General features: G+C 46.8%; 1 protein-coding gene across 1 annotated transcript in view; it reads right to left on the bottom strand.

The window, feature by feature from the left end:
* The window catches only part of GNB4 (G protein subunit beta 4), a 54,571-nt gene that overhangs the window by 7,136 nt on the left and 27,220 nt on the right, over nucleotides 1-20,215 (bottom strand). The window contains exons 2-8 of the mRNA XM_055129428.1: nucleotides 17,082-17,183; nucleotides 10,733-10,771; nucleotides 7,070-7,176; nucleotides 5,374-5,437; nucleotides 4,758-4,920; nucleotides 2,832-2,898; nucleotides 2,519-2,720 (exon numbers count right to left, since the gene is read on the bottom strand). Coding sequence (XP_054985403.1) covers nucleotides 2,519-2,720; nucleotides 2,832-2,898; nucleotides 4,758-4,920; nucleotides 5,374-5,437; nucleotides 7,070-7,176; nucleotides 10,733-10,771; nucleotides 17,082-17,138 — 699 coding nt within the window. The 5' untranslated portion in view covers nucleotides 17,139-17,183. The remainder of the gene's footprint in view (nucleotides 1-2,518; nucleotides 2,721-2,831; nucleotides 2,899-4,757; nucleotides 4,921-5,373; nucleotides 5,438-7,069; nucleotides 7,177-10,732; nucleotides 10,772-17,081; nucleotides 17,184-20,215) is intronic.

Below are 20,215 nucleotides of genomic sequence, written 5' to 3'. Positions count from 1 at the left end.
GTGCACAGGATGGAACCCAGGTCAGCCGGGGGGCAAGGTGGCACCTGTTCAGCTGGGCGACCTCGCCAGCCCCCGGAGGACAGGAATCTACTGTTGCACAGTCGGAGTGCCGAGAGTCTAAGACCAAGAGGGCGTCTGACGAGAGCGAAGGAGAGTGTGACGGCAGCTCACAGGCAGTCTCCTCTTTGGGTCTCTCCACTTTGCTCTCTCGTCGCCTGGCCAGTGGCTGTTTCTCACTTTCTAAAGACACTGGTGATAGGGGATCGACCCCTGCTCAACACCCCCCTCCACCTAGCACGGCTCCACTTAACAATTAGCATCTGCAACGACCCGGCTTTTAATTAAGGTCATTCATAGAAGGATTGCACTCATTTGTGGGATATAAAAAAATTAAAAACACACAGTATGAGACTATTACCCATGAATAATAGAAATAAGGGCCAGGAGGACTTATCACAATGGAGGGAAGGGGGAGAGGGCAGCTAGGAAAGAGAAGGGACCACTATGACAATGGCAGTTGGAAATTATCACTCTGGAAAAGAATCGAGTGCTAAAAGTGGGTAAAGGGATATACATGGCAACCTTACAGTACCTGTACCATAAACCATAATGACCGAAATGGGGGGAGAGGGGAGGGGAGGGGAGAAGAGGAGAAGAGAGGTGTGTGTGTGTGTGTGTGTGTGTGTGTGTGAGAGAGAGAGAGAGAGAGAGAGAGAGAAAGAGAGAAAGAGAGAGAGAGAGAGAGCGAGAGAGAGAGGGGGGGGCAGGGAGGAAGGGAGGAAGGTGGGCAGAGGGCCGGAGGGAGAGAGGGAGAGGTACTGCTGCTGCACTATTGCTCCAGCCCCTGCAATGTTCTAAAGTGCTAAATGGTTGCCTTGTCTGACTGTGCTATGACTGGGTTGTTCCCCTCTGATCCAAGTGGGGACCCTGTTGCATAAGGCTGACCCGGCTCCAGTCCCTGGCACCCCGTATGGTCCCAAGAACCCCTGAGCCCACCAAGAATGATCTGAGTGCAGAACCAGGAGTAAGACCTGAGCACAGCTGGGTACGGCCCAAACAGCAAAAAAAAAGAAACAAAGAAAAATCAACCAACCTTCCCAGGGCTGGAGAGATAGTCTCGGGGTTCGGGCCCCTGCGGAGCAGCTGAGGCTCGATGCCAGTGCTGTGCGCTCTCCCGAGTGTTGCGGTGCCGTGCTAAGGCCCTGTGGTCCCCAACACTGCAGCACCAGAGCAGCACCGTCACTTCGGGCCTTGCCCCTGAACTGCTGGATGGGCTGACAGTTGCTAGGACTAAGCCCTGAGGACCACTTGGGAGCCACCCCCCACACACAATAATCCCGTTAAAAGAAAACCTAAAAACATTTTCATTTAAAAAAAAAAAAAGCCCCTAACTAACTATGGGGCTGGAGCAATAATACAGTGGGTAGGGCGTTTGCCTTGCATGGAGCCGACCCGGGTTCAATTCCCAGCATCCCATATGGTCCCCAAAGCACTGCCAGGGGTAGTTTCCTGAGTGAAAAGCCAGGAGTAACCCCTGTCATCGCCGGATGTGACCCAAAAGGGGAAAAGAAAAAAGAAAAAGAAACCTAATTAGGGGTTGGAAAAATAGTACAGCACGTAGGGCACTTGCCTTTCCACAACCAACCCAGGTCGATTCCCAGAATCCCATATGACTCTCCGAGCACTGCCAGGAGTGATTTCTGAGTGCAGAGCAGGAGTAAATGCTCAGCATCACCAGGTGTGCCCCCCTACTGCCGGGGGAAAAAAAAAAACAATGAAAATAATTTCTGTCAATCATGGTCCCCCTAATTATTTGGAGATAAAATCACATATAATATTTGGAGATGTAAGAGCACATTATTTGTAAAAATTCTTGGGTACAATTTATTGTTAAAAATCATGCTGGGGGCCGGAGCGATAGCACAGCGGGTAAGGCGTTTGCCTTGCACGCAGCCGACCCGGGTTCGATTCCCAGCATCCCATATGGTCCCCCAAGCACTGCCAGGAGTAATTCCTGAGTGCAGAGCCAGGAGTAACCCCTGAGCATTGCTGGGCGTGACCCAAAAAAAAATAGCAAAAAAAAAATCATGCTATAGAGGGGCTGAAGAGACAGGACAGCCGGCAGGGTGCTTCTCCTGCATGAGGCCAACACTGGTTGGATCCCCGGCATCCCATACAGTCCCCCATGTACCACCAGGAGTGATCCCTGAGGGGAGAACCAAGAGTAACTCCTGAGCAGCCCTGGGTGTGACCCACAAATAAAAAATAATGCTATCGAATTCCACCCTGACTTATTTACTGGTTTGGAGACAGCCGGCTGTACGTAGGGGCTATTCCTGCCTTCATGCTTAGGGATTGCTCCTGGGGTGCTGAGGGGAGCACGCAGGGCTAAGGGCCGGGGGGTCGGAACCTGGGTCTCTCGTGCAAAGCACGCACAACGGCCTTTGTGCTGTATCTCCCCCAGTCTCACACTTGGCAGTGCCACGGTGAGTCTTCCCGAGAAGTGCCAGGCACTTACACTGACAGCGTTGATGTCGGACACGTGGCCCGTGAAAGACTGTCGACACATGCCGTCTCGAACATCCCATAGTTTGGAGGAGGCGTCGCAAGCACCAGAGACGAAAGTCCGCATGTCAGGGCTGAGGGACAGGCTCATCACGTCACCCGAGTGCCCGGTGAATGTGGTGGTCTGCTGGGCGGTTTCGATGTCCCACAGAGCACTAGAGCGGGAAAACGCCCAACACAATGAATGACTCGCTCTGATCACTCTGACCTCCGCTCCCACGGGCCTGCTCCCCCGAAAGGTAAGTGCTCCTCTGGAGCGAACTTACCAGGTTGTATCCCCTGAACTCGTCACAATTTGACTGTCGTCCAAAAACCGACAGCAGGACAAGTAGCCTGCAGGCAGAAGGGAACAGGAAATGGTCACCGCGGGAAATGGTAACATATTAATCTTTTGAAATGATCCACAGGCAGTAAGCACTCATTAGCATACGCTCTATTTCTATGTCTTAAGTGCTCACACGCTGCTCTACTATTTTCCTTTGTCTGTCCAGCCACGAGGGCTGACAGTGTTGGGTGCCAGGGCTCCAGACCTCTGCTCTGCCACTTAAGCCATCTCCCCAGTCCCGCGACTAGATTCCATCAACCAACTTCCTGGTTAAGAATGAGCTGGCACCCTGAAGGTCAGTAGGACACGACGTCTCCACGCCTATTACAGCTGCTTCCGAAAGATCATCCTCTGTCTCAGAAAGATTCTCCTTTATGCCAATTACTGGATCCTGCCCTAGAGTGGTTAATAAGTATCTTTGCGGCTGAAAGCCAACACTGTGGAAGGGCTGGGGAGATGAAACAGCTCAGCGGCCAGAGTGATAGCACTCTTGCCTTGCATGCATCTGACCCAGGTTTCATCCCCAGCACCCCATGTGGTCCCTGGAGTTTTGCCGGGAATGATCCCTGAGCACCGAGCTAAGAGTAATTCTGTCCTTACTCTTACTGCAGCCAGGTGTGGCTCAAAAACAAAACATACAAAAATCAAAACCAGCTCCATGGGCTGAATGCAGGCTTAGTGTGTGGATGTCACAGTTTGATTCCTGGCAAATGACCCCCCTAATGCCCCTGAGAATCACCTCTGCACACATAGCCAGGAGTAGTCCCTGACCATCACTAGGTGGACCCCAACACAACAACAACAAAAATAGATAACTAAAAGGCATTGTGAGAAATTACAATAACCTTAGAGAAATCTTCCAACCACGGGCGGCATTTGAATGTCCAGTAATTTCCACAGTGTTTCAAAATACAGATGTGGCAGGCGTGGCAGGAAAATGTCATTATAAAGATTTGGTTTAGGGACTGGAGCGATAGCACAGCGGGTGGGGCATTTGCCTTGCACACGGCCGACCCGGGTTCGATTCCCAGCATCCCATATGGTCCCCTGAGCACTGCCAGGAGTAATTTCGGAGTGCAAAGCCAGGAGGAACCCCTGTGCATCGCCGGGTGTGACCCAAAAAGCAAAAAAAAAAAAAAAAAATTTGGTTTAGAAAAAGCAAGCCTGGTCAACAGTGAGGTGACCCTGCTGGCCCTCAGTACTGCCAGGCAAGTGCCAGCCCATGGCCGGGCCCCCGCACGGAAACGGCCAGCCCACTTGGTTGATTCCCCGGGAGTGACCTCGAGGCCTTCTGGTCACTGCTTAAGTACCTCCCCACGTAACTGAAGAAAAAGATGAACAAAAAATAATATTGCTAAGAACTCAGACAGGCAGAAAACAGAGGAGTGGCGATATGTCTTGAATTAACACTGCCAACCAAATGCCGTCCAGCGGGGTCCCGCCAAGCTCAGCTCACTGGCAGAGGAAGCCAGGTGCTACCACCTGATGAAAAATCCGGAGTCCGGATTTCTGACGGTAAGACAAGCACCAAGTACCAACATTGTTAGGTGGTGACAGAGAATGCAGAAAATTGCATTTGCTTTGCTCTTCGCATTTTTCATTCTTGCGGATAATCTGGCCATACGTCTTTCCTTTTCACAAAAACAAAGCAGCGCCTTCCTGCTTCTGCATTAAAGAAAACAGAATCATAGCCATCATTTGTCGGATGATGAAAAGTCAGTGCTCCCTGGTGTCATATCTGTTCTGTTGCCACTTGATTAATACTCCTCCTTCTGGCCAGCGGGGCACTGTCTTGCTCGGTCTTGGCCGGGCTCATTCGTCAGGAGTCGGGCTGGGGAGAGAAGGGGGAATACGCAGAGCGACTCACCCGTGTGACCAGGTAACTCTCGGCTCACTCTCACGTTTCCCTCTCGGGTCTTCAGGTTATAGATGGAGCAGATGTTGTCCAGGCCTCCACAAGCCACGTAATTGCCAGAGGGCGCATAAGCACACGTCATCACCCAGGAGGAGCGCAAGGGAATAGCGTGCATCTGTGGACGCAACACAGCACGTTAGGAACTGCTTCCCCGACCACTGCCACAGCCACCCACTCTAAAAGCCTATTAACAGAGCAGCGCACTTAGGAAAACGAAATCAGTCTAAGAAAAATAAGTCAAACAGAGAACGCAATGCTTTAAGAAAGTGAACATAATACAAAATAAAATAATCAAGTGATGCACACCCAAAGACCTCCTGGTTTGAATCGACAGCCATAATACATGATTACAATGTGTAAGAAGAGCTCTTCTTACAACTCAGACTTTTATTAAGATATGCCAAGAGAGCCATTTAAATCACGTTATTTAAGGATTTACTTCTATCCCAGTGCTCAAAAAGGTTTCCTTCAATGTGACACTGAACAAAGCAAGGGAGGAAATAAAGAGAATTGGTGAACATCAAGGAAAATATAAAGTTAACTAAAAAAACAGTTAAGGAGATTCTACCTTATTTGTTGTATAGCTATCCCAAATAATTAATTTTCCATCTTGAGAAGCACTGACTAGCAGCCTAGAAGGACACACACAAAAGTGAATTAAATTAGTTACATCTTACTACATATTAACACTGATGTAGTTCAGAAAACAAAAGTACAATATTTTACTAAAAATTGGAGACCAAAGAAATGCTTCCAACAAAATCTACTTTGCATGCCAAAAATGTTCAATTTAAAACTAAGGAAAATTTAGATTTTTTTACTAAAAGTGTCTATGATTCAACTTTTACATGATGACAACAATCTAGTACTTACATAAGATTTTGACAAATATCAGTTGATTTGTTTAGGATTTGATATCTTAAATCTGGCAATATGGAACAAATATAAGCCTACTAAGCATCTTCCTTTCCATCTAATATTAACAATTGAGTCAGTTAAATTCAAGGTAGTGTTATAGCACAATGTGAGAAGTCTTGCCCTTACGGTGTGGTGGATATTAGAAATAAGTTAATGGTGGAGGGATGGGTGTTGGATCATTGTATGACTGAAACCTGATTATGAACAGCTTTGTAACTATGCATCTCATGGTGAGTAAATTTAAAACTTAAAATTAAACAAATGTAGTAAGTCTTGCCCTCCCTCTGGTGAACACACACACACTCTCACACACACACACATACATGAGTGAAAGCTGTCAGTGGCATGGTATAAAATAAATGCCTTATAAAGTGACAGGAACAAATAACTGGGAATTGTGTTAATCAAGTAATACCTTATAAAAGATAATTTGTTGTTAAAAAATAGAATTTTGAGAGCTAAAGCTAAAGCCAGAAAAAAATCTATATTCTGAGGATATGTCTGATCAATGATGACAAGTGGAAAAATACAAGTGGGTGTTTCAGGAATGATTAAAATTCCAGTAGCTTGTGAGAAGTGGGGAAAAAGCAGTTGAGAAAAATATATTTGGTTTAAAAAAAATTAAAACTTTTTTTTATTTGGGTAAGTGAGTGATTACTATTACTACTCCTATCTAAGTGAAATTTCTACCTTATGTACAATGAAAAAAAAGATGAACCAGTCACCAGGTCCCTTCCTCACTGGAAAATAAGATAATTAGTTCTTATAGCTACTGATATGGGCTGGAGCGATAGCACAGCAGGTAGGGCATTTGCCTCGCATGTGGCCGACCCGGGTTCGATTTTTCCGTTCCTCTCAGAGAGATCGGCAAGCTACCCAGAGTATTCCACCCACACAGCAGAGCTTGGCAAGCTCCCCGCAGCGTATTTGACATGCCAAAAACAGTAACAACAAGTCTCACAATGGAGACGTTACTGGTGCCCGCTCAAGCAAATCGATGAACAACAGGATGACAGTGATGCAGTGCTACAGTGCAACTGAAATCTCGAGGGTGATATGTAACAAAACTGCATTTGGCACATGGATAAATAAAATTGAATACCCTGTACTGTAGAGGGGAAAAAAAGAGTCCTTTTCTAATCGTATTTCCTGGATCATGTGGTAGTGAGAGGAAAATTTACTTGACTTTTAAAGTTATAAAGTTATGTTTTAAAGTCATACTTTAGAAAATTTAAGGCGTAGATTTTCTGCAAATATTTCATGCGGAGTTTATTTCTGAACACAGAAGAGGCAAGGTCTGGTGGTGACCAACGACTCTGCAGAGCGGGGCAGGGCCAGGTACGCACCTTGAATCATATCCCCAGTGCATCGCATAGATCTTAGCCAGGTGGCCCCGAAGGGTGCGCCGAGTGCGCATCTGGATGCGACCCACGGAGTCCATATTCGATGTGATCTTTAGAAACCGAAAAAAGACACGTTATTCCTGACCTTTGCTACAGTCTGGAAGACTCCTTAAGACGAGGAAGAATCGGTCGGTAAACAGACAGAGGGGAGGGGGAATGGAAGGAAGGCGGCAAAAGAAGCAAACCTCCAGTGAAAAGCAAAGCAAGGACCAGGGTGCAGCCGCCTTGACAGCCAGGGCGGGCGCTGCTCTATGATGCGTAGGCCCGCGGCTCGGGGACTCACCTCTGGGCTGGGGCCGTGGCCCGGGGGCTGGAGCACATGCGAGGGGTGCTGGGCTCTAACCCCAGCACTCCAGGGTCCCTCAAATCATTTCCAGAAGTGACTCCTGAGCACTGAGCCAGGAGTATCCTAAGCAGAGTCTGGTGTGGCCCCCAAGCAAAACAATAATAATTTCTACATGTTTTCAAGAGGATTTTTTTCCTTTTCTTATTTTGTCTTTTATCTTTGCATTACATTTACACAAGAAGATGGAGGTTCGCAGAAGCTACAATGATATTCATTTCACTGTATATAAAACCACTGTGTTATATGCCCTGAACTTTCTTTTTCTGGGTCTGTTTCTGGGGCAAAGTCCAGAGGTGCTCAGGACTTACTCCTGGTTCTGCTCTCAGGAATCACTCCTGGCAGTACACAGGGGACCATATAGGGTGTCAGGGATGGGACCCAGGGTCGGCCAAGTGCAAGAAAAGCACCCTTACCCACTGTACTGTCTCTCCAGCCCCCAGTGACCCAACTTAAAAAATAAAAATAAAATTTCAAAACAGAAAAGGAGCTGTGACAGATACCACTATACCCAATTCTTTAAAACAATCTTAAAAATATTTTTAAACAACAAAAAAATTAAAACGAGATAAAGGGCCAGGGAGATAGCCCAGTGGTTAGAAGCACATGCCTTGCCTGTGAAGGGACCAAGTTTGGCCCTCAGCACGCCACAGCAGTGGGTGTTGCTGGGGGAACCCCCAAACACTGTCCATCGCCCCCAACATCACCGGCCTGAGCAGCACCGCCCTGCTGGCCTGAGCAGTGAACCCCCACAACAGCTGACTGAGTATTGCCAGCACTGGCGCTTGGGCCCCTGACCACTGCTTTGGAGGGCACCCAGAAAAAACATCAATTTATAGCAAATGAAGTTAATGCTAATAATGCCATGGAGTTATTAAAGGACCAATATTTTATGCAAGAAAATATCTCCTGGGGCTGGAGCGATAACACACCGGGTAGGGCGTTTGCCTTGCACATCCCAGTATCCCGTATGGTCCCCCAGTACCGCCAGGAGTAATTGCTGAGTGCAGAGCCTGTAGTAACCCCTGGGCATCACCAGATGTGACCCAAAAAGCAAAAAAAAAAAAAAAAAATCTGCTATAGACTATTTTCAAGAATTGACACAGCTCCCAACTTTTTTTAAAAAAGAAGCTATAATTAAAAATTTTTTTCTGTGAAATTCTAATAGACAAAGAGTAGTTTTTATTTTGATATGCAGGATATTAAAAAGAACTGACATAACTTTCACTTTAGTAAAAAAAAATGCTACAAATGAGAATCTAATATACACAGTGTAAAATAGTTACCATTCTGTCCAGAGACAAGTCAAGCTTATAGCTTAATAGCACATTAAAATCCTCGGCAATAAATAGTATCAATTTAGGGGCTGAAGGGATAGTACAGCAGGTGGGGCGCTTGCCATGACTGCGCCGACCCAGGTTCGATCCCTGGTATCCTACATGGTGCCCCAAGCCCGCCAGAAGTAATTCCTAAGGTCAGAGCCAGGAATAAGCCCTGAGCACTGCTAGGTGTGACCTAAGAACCAAAAATTAATAAATAAATAAAAGGTATTAACCTAAACTAATACAATTTTCTAAGAATTTACATAGGGCCACTTCGCCGCGCCTGCCGCTCCAGTATGACTGAGGAGGACAAGGGAGCTGCTTTGGACACTAGCAGCCCACTGAACAACCTGCAGTATGTGATTTGAGCGTTTCCGCCAGGCCGCCTGTGCGGGAGCCCGGCGTTCCTCTTTTTTTTAATCTCTCCCTCCCTCTCTCAACCTCTCCTGGGCACAGCACAGCCTCCACCCCACTTCTCTGAGCACAAAATGGAGACACGCACCCAACTGCGCGGCAGGGCTGGCGGGAGATGGAGGGCGGGGAAGTACCGGTCTCCGCCCACCTCGGACACTTTCCCACTTCCGCCCGTGCGGGGGCCCGGTATTTCTCTAGGTTTTCCCATCTTATGAGCACCATAAAAGGGTAAAAAATTGTAGCGATAGAATTCCAGGCAGAATTTTCCCTGGACTTTATACAGAAACCCAAAACCGCACGGCCGCACGACCTAATGTCATCTAATCATCAGCAATATGAAATGGTTCCTTTTTAACGGGTTGGACTTTGGTGGGAAACCCTAACAAGAATAGTAAGTTTTTTGTTGAAATATTGAAGGCAACCAAAATGGTAGCCATCTCTCTAGATTGAACTAAGCCATACCCCCACGCCAGCTGAGAAGAAATATCCTTCTTTCTCGGGAAGAAACGCGGCGTGGCGTTAACCATAGTATGATGTCCATTAAGTTGACACGGACCTGGTGGCATGGGAATGGGATACAAGGGAATAAAGCATTATGTACATGGAACAGCGGGACGCTGGTGGAATCTCGAGTCGGGGCCGATACCAGCGCACTACTTTTGGTTCCAGAAACTGCAGACTTTCTACCAGACTATCAACTAAGCCAGAGCCCCACGCCGGCTGATGACAGGAAATAACCATCTTTTCCGTTTTTTTTTTTTTCCTTTGTCAGGCAGCGTGGTGAATACTAAACAGGCATAAACTCGGTGGCACGGGACGAGGGGGGAAAAAAATAGAAAAGTTATGTAACAAACAACGGGACTTAATATCTTTACATTCTCAGCAATGGAGAACTATCAAATGATTCCTTGACAATAGGACTGTCTTTTTCCTTTTGGCGGGAAACCCCAGCAACAATAGCGAGTTATGTGTTGAAACATAGAATGTAACCAAGATAAAGTGTAAACGAAATGAAATTTATCAATTACAAGGGCGGGGACGGGTGGGGGGGGGGCCGGGAGGCGGTGGGAGGTATACTGGGGTGGTTGGTGATGGAATAGGGGCACTGGTGAAGGGAAGGGTGTTTGAGTATTGTATAATTGACATAATCCTGAGAACTATGTAACCCTCCACATGGTGATTCAATAAAATTTAAAAAAAAAAAGAATTTACATAGGGGGGAAGATGCTTAATCAGGTAACCTAAAAGGAATGAGAAACTATTTTTAAAAAAGAAAAACTGCATGAATCTGCACACATACATACTGCCTATGTACATTTATGGCAGCAATTTTCTTTTACAGACATCTGTTTGAAAAGGTATGTTTTAAAGAGCATTTGCACAATGGTTGACAAATTACAAAGTTTTAAAATAGAGATTTCACGTGATTCTTGTCAATTAGATAATAAAGACTCTAAATGTCACTGCCATCAGTTAATCTATTTCCTGTGAATTACTAAAATGAATTAGGGGTGAAGACCATCTTACCTGAATGAGTGTGGCATCATTACACGCCTTCCTAGCATCCTGAAGGGAAGATATTAAAAGATATTTAGGCCGAGACATATCGAGATAAAAATCAAAAAATATTTCATGAAGAGGACAATTTGCAAATATAATGTTACTTGACTGAACACTCTTTTATTTGAAATAATGTTGGAGTAAAATTCATATAAGATAAAAGAAACTAGTTAAGTCCTGTTAAAATGTATAAGTCACTGTTATGTTCATAATGACTAATGTAGCAATCTAGTTGTCCCAGGGTCATTTATTGAAAAACTATCTTTTTCCTCATCAGTTGATCTTGTTCACTTGGTTCAAAGTCTTTTGACTGTTGATATATGAACTCTTAGTTCTATTCCACTATAAAAGTATGCTTTAGTTTTATAATTAAAGTATATTTTTGAAAGATTTATATCCCTTGAATATCAATTAACTAGGCTGCATTGAGGATGTAGTTCAGTGGTAGAGCACATGGCTCGTAGTGTAAGGCTCTGAGCTATACCCCCAACACGTGTGCGCACACACACACAAATGAAGTGAATTGATTTCTGTTGTTGTTGTTTTGGGGGGTAGTGGCACATCTACCTCAGAGCTTACTCGTTTTGTGCTCAGAGATTATGCCTGTCGGGTCTCAAGGGACCACACACACACACACACACACACACACACACACACACACACACACACACACACACACACATGTCAGGGACTGAACCAGGATCTGCCGCATGCAAGACAAGTGCTTTAGCACTGTACTCTCTCTCTGACCCAGAAAGAGTTATTTACTTATTTTCCTTTTTATCTCTTGGACCACAGCCAGTGGTGCTCAGAGTTTACTCCTAGCTCTGCACTCAGGGGTCATTCCTGGCAGTACTTGGTGGGCCATATGGACTGCTGGGACGCAGACCAGCCAGCCATGTGAGAGGCACATGTCCTGCCAGCCGGATGCTATCTCTCCAGGCTGTAGCACAAGTTAACTCCATCAGGTTCCAGTATTCAAAATGACACGCTACTGAGTTTCTGCAGAAAGCAAGAATTCTGATTTCCCTTCTGACAGCCTAAAGTTTGGTAGAGAAAAAGGATATTTAGGGTTGGAGAGATTGAAACTCTAACTCTCGCCTTCCATGAGGCCGACCCCCAGCGTGACCCTGCAGATGATTTTTTGGGCACTGCCAGCACTAACCCCCCCAAAGAGACATGAGTAGTCCCTGAGTACCCCCAGCTGTCCCAGCAACCCCACCCAGGATGGTTATGTGATATTCCATGTCATGTGAAAATTGCTTTAACTATAGCATAGCAGGTAGGGCATTTGCCTTGCACGCTGGCGACCCGGGTTTGAGTCCTCCCTCCCTCTCAGAGAGCCCGGCAAGCTACCGAGAGTATCCCGCCCGCATGGCAGAGCCTGGCAAGCTACCTACCTATGGCATACTCGATATGCCAAAAACAGTAACAAGTCCCACAAAGGAGACATGACTGGTGCCCGTTCAAGCAAATCAATGAGCAATGGGATGACAGTGATAGTGACAGTGATATATTATTCTTTAATAATATTTTGAAAAATATATGTGCACAGATGGTATTCAAAATGAAGTACTTTTGGTCTAGTAGGAGAAAAATGTATCTCAGGCAGATCACTTTTAGGGGCCTGGGAATGTGCCCTGTTGGTAAAGTTTATCAATTGGTAAAGTTTACCATATATGTGTGATACCCTGAGTTTGATCCAAGCACCATAAAAAATAATTCAATAAAACTTTTAAAAGAAAAATGTTTTTATGTAATTGGCAGTAATTTATACTAAGCAGTATCTCTGTTTTCATATTTACTGCAAATCCCCCCACCCAATGAAGGCAGAAGACTGTCCATGCAACCTCAAATTTTTTAAACAAATTAAAGAAAATTATGGAGAATTACCAAAGGAAAAGGCAGCAAAATTGAAATAAGTCAAGGAAGTAACGAGTATATTTTACAAGCGACAAAATGTTTTTAACAAAATTAACAAATTGAGAGAATTCAAACATATGGGAAAACCCTAAATGCAATTAATTCTTTTTTTAAGACAAATTTTTTTCAACAAAAATTAGGTTCGTATTCTCCTCTCTCCTACCCTCCCAGGCTTAGCAGACACCTGTGCAAAGGGGTGCAAACAATATCTGTTGAGTAGAACTTAGTCCTATAATGAGTTCCTCTGCTGCTGGAGAATTGCTCCTCTTTTCCCTTTTACTTTCCAATATGTTTTTCTATTAAAAAAAATTTTGGGGGTTGAGTACAAGTCCCCATGGACATCTTGCTTGAGTCAGCCAGGGGGAAGGGTCTGCCCAGCTCGCGATGAAGACTGGCTGGACTGCGTGATTTGTTGGCTGCCCTTTCAACCTATTTATAAGCACTTAGGATATTTCTGTACTGGGGCATTCATAAGTAGCTGCACAAACATATGATTTGATCCTCACATTCTTCGTCAAATTGTGGGCTTAGAAACCTCATTCGGCAAGAAATAATTCAGCCCACTTTCCTACAATAAAAAGACTTTCCAGAACTGACAGTGATGATTTGAGCCGGGTTCCAAAAATGGTGGAGTGGAAGACCAAATTCTATAAAAGGGTTCTCTAATTTTCAGCTCTTGAACTATGACTGGGCCATCTATCCCGATTCAAACATCTGAATTGAAAAATGGTTGATGCCAGGAGTAACTCCTGAGTGAGGTTCTTTAAACAGACATGATGTTTTTTCATGCATGTGACTACTTGTGATTACAGGCATGAGGTTACTTGTGGTTACACACATGCAGTTACTTGAAATCATGAGAGATTTGTGGGCATCTGTGCCCATGACATTGTTTTAGGATGCTGGTAACAGATGAAGGTAAGAGACATAGAATTTTTCCATCAAATTACAAGTAAAATGGGCAAATAGACACCAAAGAATTGTGACACAGGGGATGCTGTGATCAGCCCTGTGACACGCTCCCAGTTAAGGCTGTCACTTAACGGCAAAGCTATCAGGCACCAGAAATGTCAACCTTCACCATTCCCACCCCGGCCCCCTGAAATAAAAATGGACAATGGCCACATGCAAGCAAAAGGTGCGATCCATGCACCTGTCATGACACTACCCTGCTTTTCAATGAAAGGGAGAGAATAAGCCCAATAGCAGACCTTTCTAGAACTATCCCTAAATGAAAAGGCACCCAAGAAACAAAATTAGAGCAGAAGTAACTGAATCATAGTCAAAGGAGATGATATGGAGGGGGAAAGATGCAATCCAGTTGAAAAGCACAACGCTGAGACCCCCAGGGTCTGAATCCTGGATCCGCCGCTTCCTTAGTGGCTGTTCCCTGATGAGTCATTCCATCTCTCTGGACTCCGTTTCCTCAGTGCAAGAGATCGGCCTCACAGAGCTGCTACGACAATTAAGTGGGAGGAGCTTGGGCGCATGGCCCGGCTCTTGGGCTGGCGTGGCTGGAGCAGCCAGCAGGGAGGAGGCTGGGGGTTGCACGGGGCAACGCGTCCTCTCGTTCAGAGATGAGCCCTGTCTGGCACTCTGATCATGCCAGGCAAAACAGCCCCCTCCTCTGTTTCGACAGCGTGGGTCAGTCACGTTAAGGTGAATTTCGTTGTTGCTGCTTGTTTTCATGTGGCGCTGGGAGTCTAACCCAGACCTGAACAGGCAAGGCAGAGGCTGTGACTGAGCCAGACCCCAGTCTCGGTAAGTTATATTCCCAGAGGAAATACAGGGGTGGGGGTTAGGATGCTTGCCGTGCACACAGCAGGCCTGGGCATGGTCCCCGACATTACACACAGACTCGGCAACACCATAAGGGGTGATGCCTGGACACAGAGCCAGCAGTGACCCCTGAGCAGAGCTATGGGGAGAGGAGGGAGAGAGAGGGACAGAGGAAGAGGGAGAGCTAGAGAGGGAGATGGAAAGATGGAGAGGGAGAGATGGAGGAAGAGATGGAAAGAGAGGGAGAGGGAGAGCGAAGGAGAGGGAGACAGAGAAAAGGAGGAGAGGGAGAAGGAGGGGGAGAGGGAGGAGAGGGAGAAGGAGGAGAAGGAGGAGGAGGAGGAGAGAGGGGAGGAGGAAAGGGAGAAGAGGGAGAGGAGGAGGAAAAGGAAGAGAGGGAGAAGAGGGAGGAGAAGAAAGAGGAGAGGGAGCAAGAGGAGGAAAGAGAGGGAGAGGGGGAGGAAGAATGAGAGGAGAGGCAGAGGGAGAGAGAGGAGGAGAGGGAGATGAGCCGGAGGCGGAGACAGAGACAGAGAAGGAGATGGAGGAGGAGAGAGAGGAAGTTATACTTCCTGTTTTTTGCCTTGCCTTGCTTTGTGTTGGTAGTGTTTGAGGGTCACCAAGGCATGAGTTCAGCCACTGAACTACGTCTCTAACAACTTTAAATCAGAGTTCTAACTCAGACCTAAATCGTCAGCCTCCTCAGATGCCTGATCACAGGACTGGTTGGGGTTTCCGTCACTCAGAATCCACATTTTCTGGTGAGTGGTCTTCATTCATTGTATTTTATTCTACTCCATTTTTTTTTTAAAAAAAGCATCTTCCCCCACAAAATAAAACCCCAAAACTTTATGTAATTCCCATAAAAACATAAAATCACATTTTCTTATCCACTTTGACTGTGAAGCAGTTCTGCAATAGCTACAGCAAAGGTTCAGAAGGGCAGGGGTCCCAGCTGAGTCCTAATCCCAAAGTCACAGGGCCGCCCCCCCCGCCCCCCACGCTTGATGCCAGGCTCTGTCTTTGTCTTTGCAAGTTGTTTCAGCCTTGACTGCTCCCGAGCCGAGAAAGGGGCAGTGCCAGGCTCCAGGCTTTATTTTAGCACAGAGTTCTTGTTATTTTTTTCTTTCGGCTCTTCCTCAGTGCCACCAAGTCCAGGGAAGCATCTGTTTCCACTGTTCCGAAAGGAGGAGGATGCGAGTGCTCCCAGAGGAGCTGCCGGCCCTCTCTGGATGAGATCTCCAGCTGCCCGGCCTCTCTCCACCCTTCCCTCGCCCTGCGGCATCACAGCCTTCAGCAGCCCCTCCCCATCCTGTTATGGGCCGAAGCCCCAATCGCCTTTTCAATTTGCTCAAGGCAGAGCCTGAATTCTCCGCCTCTGGTCATCGCTGTTCTAGTTGACTTCCAAGGGTAAAACATGTCAGCCAGCTCTTCATCGTGCTGCTAGTAATCATTAATGTTTACTGCAATCTCATTTAGAGATTGATATTTTCTGAGTCTATGACAATATGCTAATGGATGCTTCATTATATTCCACCAAAAATCAATCTACAATTCTTGATGTGAGAATAACCAGAGCCTTCCATTTGCCACAGCTTTAATTTCTCAGAGGCCAAAGCCACTTGGATTAAACACTTGGAACAAATACCACACAGGTATTTGTCAGGAATGATTTCTGAGAGTTTGCTGAGAAGCATAATAAGAACAAATGGCCCTTTTCCTAAACTTAAAAGCTATTTTAAAAATTTTAAGTTTTTTAGGTTTTTTTTTTTTTTCTTTCTTTTGGGTCACACCCGGCGATGCACAGGGGTCACTCCTGGCTTTACACTCAGGAATTACTCCTGGCAGTGCTCGGGTGACCATATGGGATGCTGAGAGTCGAACCCGGGTTGGCCGCGTGCAGGGCAAATGCCCTACCCACTGTATTATCGCTCCAGCCCCAGTATTTTATTTTTTGGGAAGTCACACCCAGCAGTACCCAGGACTTACTCCGGGTTCTGTGCTCAGGGGTCACTCCTGGCAGTACATGGGGCTCACACTTGATGCTGGGGATTGAACCAGAATTGGCTGTGTACAATACAAGCACCTTCATCCCTGTGCTCTCCCTCTGGCCCCTTAGAAGTTCATTAAAACAAGAAGATAGGCTGACTGTCACTGTCACTGTCGTCTTGTTGCTCATTGATTTCCTTGAGCGGGCACCAGTAACGTCTGATTGTGAGACTAAATGTTACTGTTTTTGGCATATCGATTACACCACGGGGAGCTTGCCAGGTTCTGCCATGCGGGTGGGATACTCTTGGTAGCTTGCCGGGCTCTCTGAGAGGGGCAGAGGAATCGAACATGGGTTGGCCGCACGCAAGGCAGACGCCCTACCCGCTGTGCTATTGCTCCAGCCCTAATAAACCAATTTTATCTGGCAGTCGGTAAATGGGGGAAACTTCCAAGTGAGGGGCCAGAGACAGCTCAGCGAGTTGCAGTGATGTTTTACATACCGGAGGCCCGAGGCTGACCTCCAGCACCCAGGGACCCCAGGAGAGCTTTCGAACAACAACTAAATCATAACAAATCAAGGTGAGAAATAAGAAGCCACTTCCGGCCGGGAGCCTGCGCCTACCTGGATCTGATTCCGCAGCTGCTCCGCCTCCTGGCGCAGCTGCTCCAGCTCACTCATCGTGGGAGCCGAGGTCCTTCAGCCAAGAGCAGGCGCTTCCAACCACTATGAGACAGAAAGGGGGCGGGGATTCAGTTCTCCGCTGACACAGACATCGACTCTGAAAATACTGATATTGTTTTTTTATTTTTGGGGGGGGGAGTCTTTCTGAGACTCACAGGTGACAGCCGGGACTGGAAGGAAAAGCAACCAGCGAGTTAAATAATGATTGATCAGTAAGTGCAGCTCTCTACACCGAAGTCTCCCCCATCAGGAAATGGGGGTGCCATTCCTTCCTGGGAAACCGGTTTTGAACTGAACAGCTTATCTCTAAGGACTTCCAGGTGAAAACGGGGAACCCAAAGGGATCATTTGCTTCTGGTGACTGCAGGGTCGGGCTGATGGCATCTTCCCCTTCATCCGAGGAAACACTGGACCAAGCCCGAAGTTTCACTCCTGATAACGTGACCTTGGCCCTCACCATCTCCCTTCCTGAGCCTTTAAAATCCCCCAGCCCCTCTGCTAGGGGTACACGCAGCGGGTCCGCTCCTGTGGTGCACGATTCCTACTCTTGCTAAATAGCCTCCTGATCAGACTATAATCTGGTGCTTTCTAGTGAGTGGGTCAACATTCGCGTCACTTCGTTTCTTAACTTTTCTATTTCTTCCCTATCCTGCATTTAATCTATTCAGCAATCTGCGTTCTTATTTCTAGATGAAAAGTACCCAGAACTGTTTCCAGGCGCAAAAGTGTCCAGGATTTGCCAGTTCCAATACCTCCAACTCAGCGCCCCTGGCCCGGGCCTCTAGCATCTTCCCCCTGTGAGAGGACCAGACTCTCCCTATGGTCTGATCTTTCCAAAACCCCAGCACTCTTCTGCTTACTTTAATTTATTTAATTTAGCCACCGTGAAATCACAGTGATTGGGTTTCAGGCACACGCTATTTCAACACCTTTCTCTTCACCAGTGTCCACTCCCCCCCATGCCCACCCTACCCCTATTGGCTTCCCACCCAGTTTTTACGAGAGACACCTTTTTTTTTTAAATATATATTTTTGCAATGAGATGTACAGTGCTGTTGCTGCCAGGGTTTCATACACAACACCTTAAACCCTACAGTGACTCTGCACTCCACTCTCACAAAGCCTCTAGTTGAACCGATGGCGCCCAACACAATCTCCCACCACACTGACACGCACCGTTTCTGCCGCCCAAAAGCTGGCTCCCTGTCCCCCGACATACCCCCCAGCATTGGTCCCCGACCCCAAGGCGTCTTGCTCTTGCCCCTGGCACATTCACTGCAGTTCCCTGCGTTCTGATCAAAGGAGAGGCTCTTGCGTGTGCCACGAATGACCCCCGAAGCAACACACCGTAAGCCCCACCAGGTCTGGGCCCAGAATCACACACACAAAGAAAGTGGGAACTTCCCGATGCACAGGTGGCACCCGTGAACCTACCTGTGTCACCCTGTGAGACCTCGGGAAGACAGGGAGTCCCCACAAACCAACATCAGGCTCAGCCACTGCCAAGTTGAGAGTGACGAAGTGCTTGGGTTCTGACCAAGCAGCCTGGCATTCCTGCCAGCGCCTACGCAACAGCGACATGGGGACTGATTAGCCTGTAAGGCGGCAAAATCCCAGACCCTTTGCCGGCTATGACGAAGAGGAGGGATGATACGTGGTGGATCCAATTTGGACCACAGCAAATCCGTGGCACTTCCTTCCATTTTTAAAGCCCAAATATAATTGACATGAAACCCTGGGGATAGGTATAAAGGGACAAAGTATGGATGTGCTGCATTTATTGCATACTGAAGTCTGGCCGCTGTAGCTCACACCTCATCCCATAATTACCATTTTGCTCTGTAGAGAGGACACTGATGATGAGTCTCTTAGCGACGCGCGTAGGCAGCGTGGAATGGCTGTCTGCTCGCTACGCTCTGCGTGAGCCCTGCAGAGAGCACTCATCCTCTAGTTGGAAGCCGCACGGCCTGCTCCTACAGTCTCTGCTCCAGGCCCAGCACCTCATTAGTGACTGTGTCAGCGCCTGAACTTACTCTGGCTTCTATTTTGTCAAGCACAACAGACAAAAATCACAGCCTTGGAGGAATCCGACTAATCCAATTCTTTCCTTGTCCTTGAGGGCATATAAAGTTAGCTAGGTAACACATTTACTATCACCAACTTCAACGGGGCCTTCAACACTCTTGGTATCCCCATGTACTTTTTTTTTCCCCTTTTTTTTTTTTTTTTTTTTTTTTGCTTTTTGGGTCACACCTAGCGATACTCAGGGATTACTCCTGATGGTACTTGGGGAACCATATGGGATGCTGGGGATCGAACCTGCAGCCACGTGCAAGGCACCCTCCCCCCCTGTACTGGCCCTGCTATGTATTTTCCCCCTCCATTCTTTGTTTTTTTTTGTTTGTTTTGGGTTTTTTTTGGGTCACACCCAGCAATGCACAGGGGTCACTCCTGGCTCATGCACTCAGGAATCACCCCGGGCAGTGCTCAGGGGACTATATGGTATGCTGGGATTTGAACCCAGGTCGGCCGTGTGCAAGGCAAATGCCCTACCCACTGTGCTATCACTCCAGCCCCCTCCCCCTCCATTCTTTGGATCAGTTATTTCCATTCCTTTGCACCTTTGTGTGTGTGTGTGTGTGTGTTTGATCAATCTCTTCATCAGACAAGCTAAACATCTATATTATCACATCAAAAACTCTTTGATTTCCACAAAACACTCATTAACAACTCTGCAAATTAACAATAGATATTTAGTACCAAATACCCAGCCTTAAATATTGACTTAAAAGAAAATGTAATAAAACTGGTAAAAATAATATACACCTCATACATATTTGGTCTTCAACCTTAATACCTGCCTCACGGCTCCTCAAGCCTGGAAATTTACTGTGATATTTAGGTTTATAAGGTCCCTTTTAGGAGGCACCTAGGTTGGAGGCTGATCACCAACAGCTGAGGTTCTCCAAATTTCCTTATTTGAACCACCTAATGTCTATTTCTCCTAATAATACCATTGAGGGCCAGAGCACAGCCAGCTCAGTAAATCCTCAATGTCATTAGTGACACTATGC

The sequence above is a fragment of the Sorex araneus genome, chromosome 2 (genome assembly GCF_027595985.1).
Source record: "Sorex araneus isolate mSorAra2 chromosome 2, mSorAra2.pri, whole genome shotgun sequence".
NCBI classification, from domain to species: domain Eukaryota; kingdom Metazoa; phylum Chordata; class Mammalia; order Eulipotyphla; family Soricidae; genus Sorex; species Sorex araneus.
Note: the sequence above shows the minus strand (reverse complement) of the source record. Positions and strands in the feature narration are given on the sequence as shown.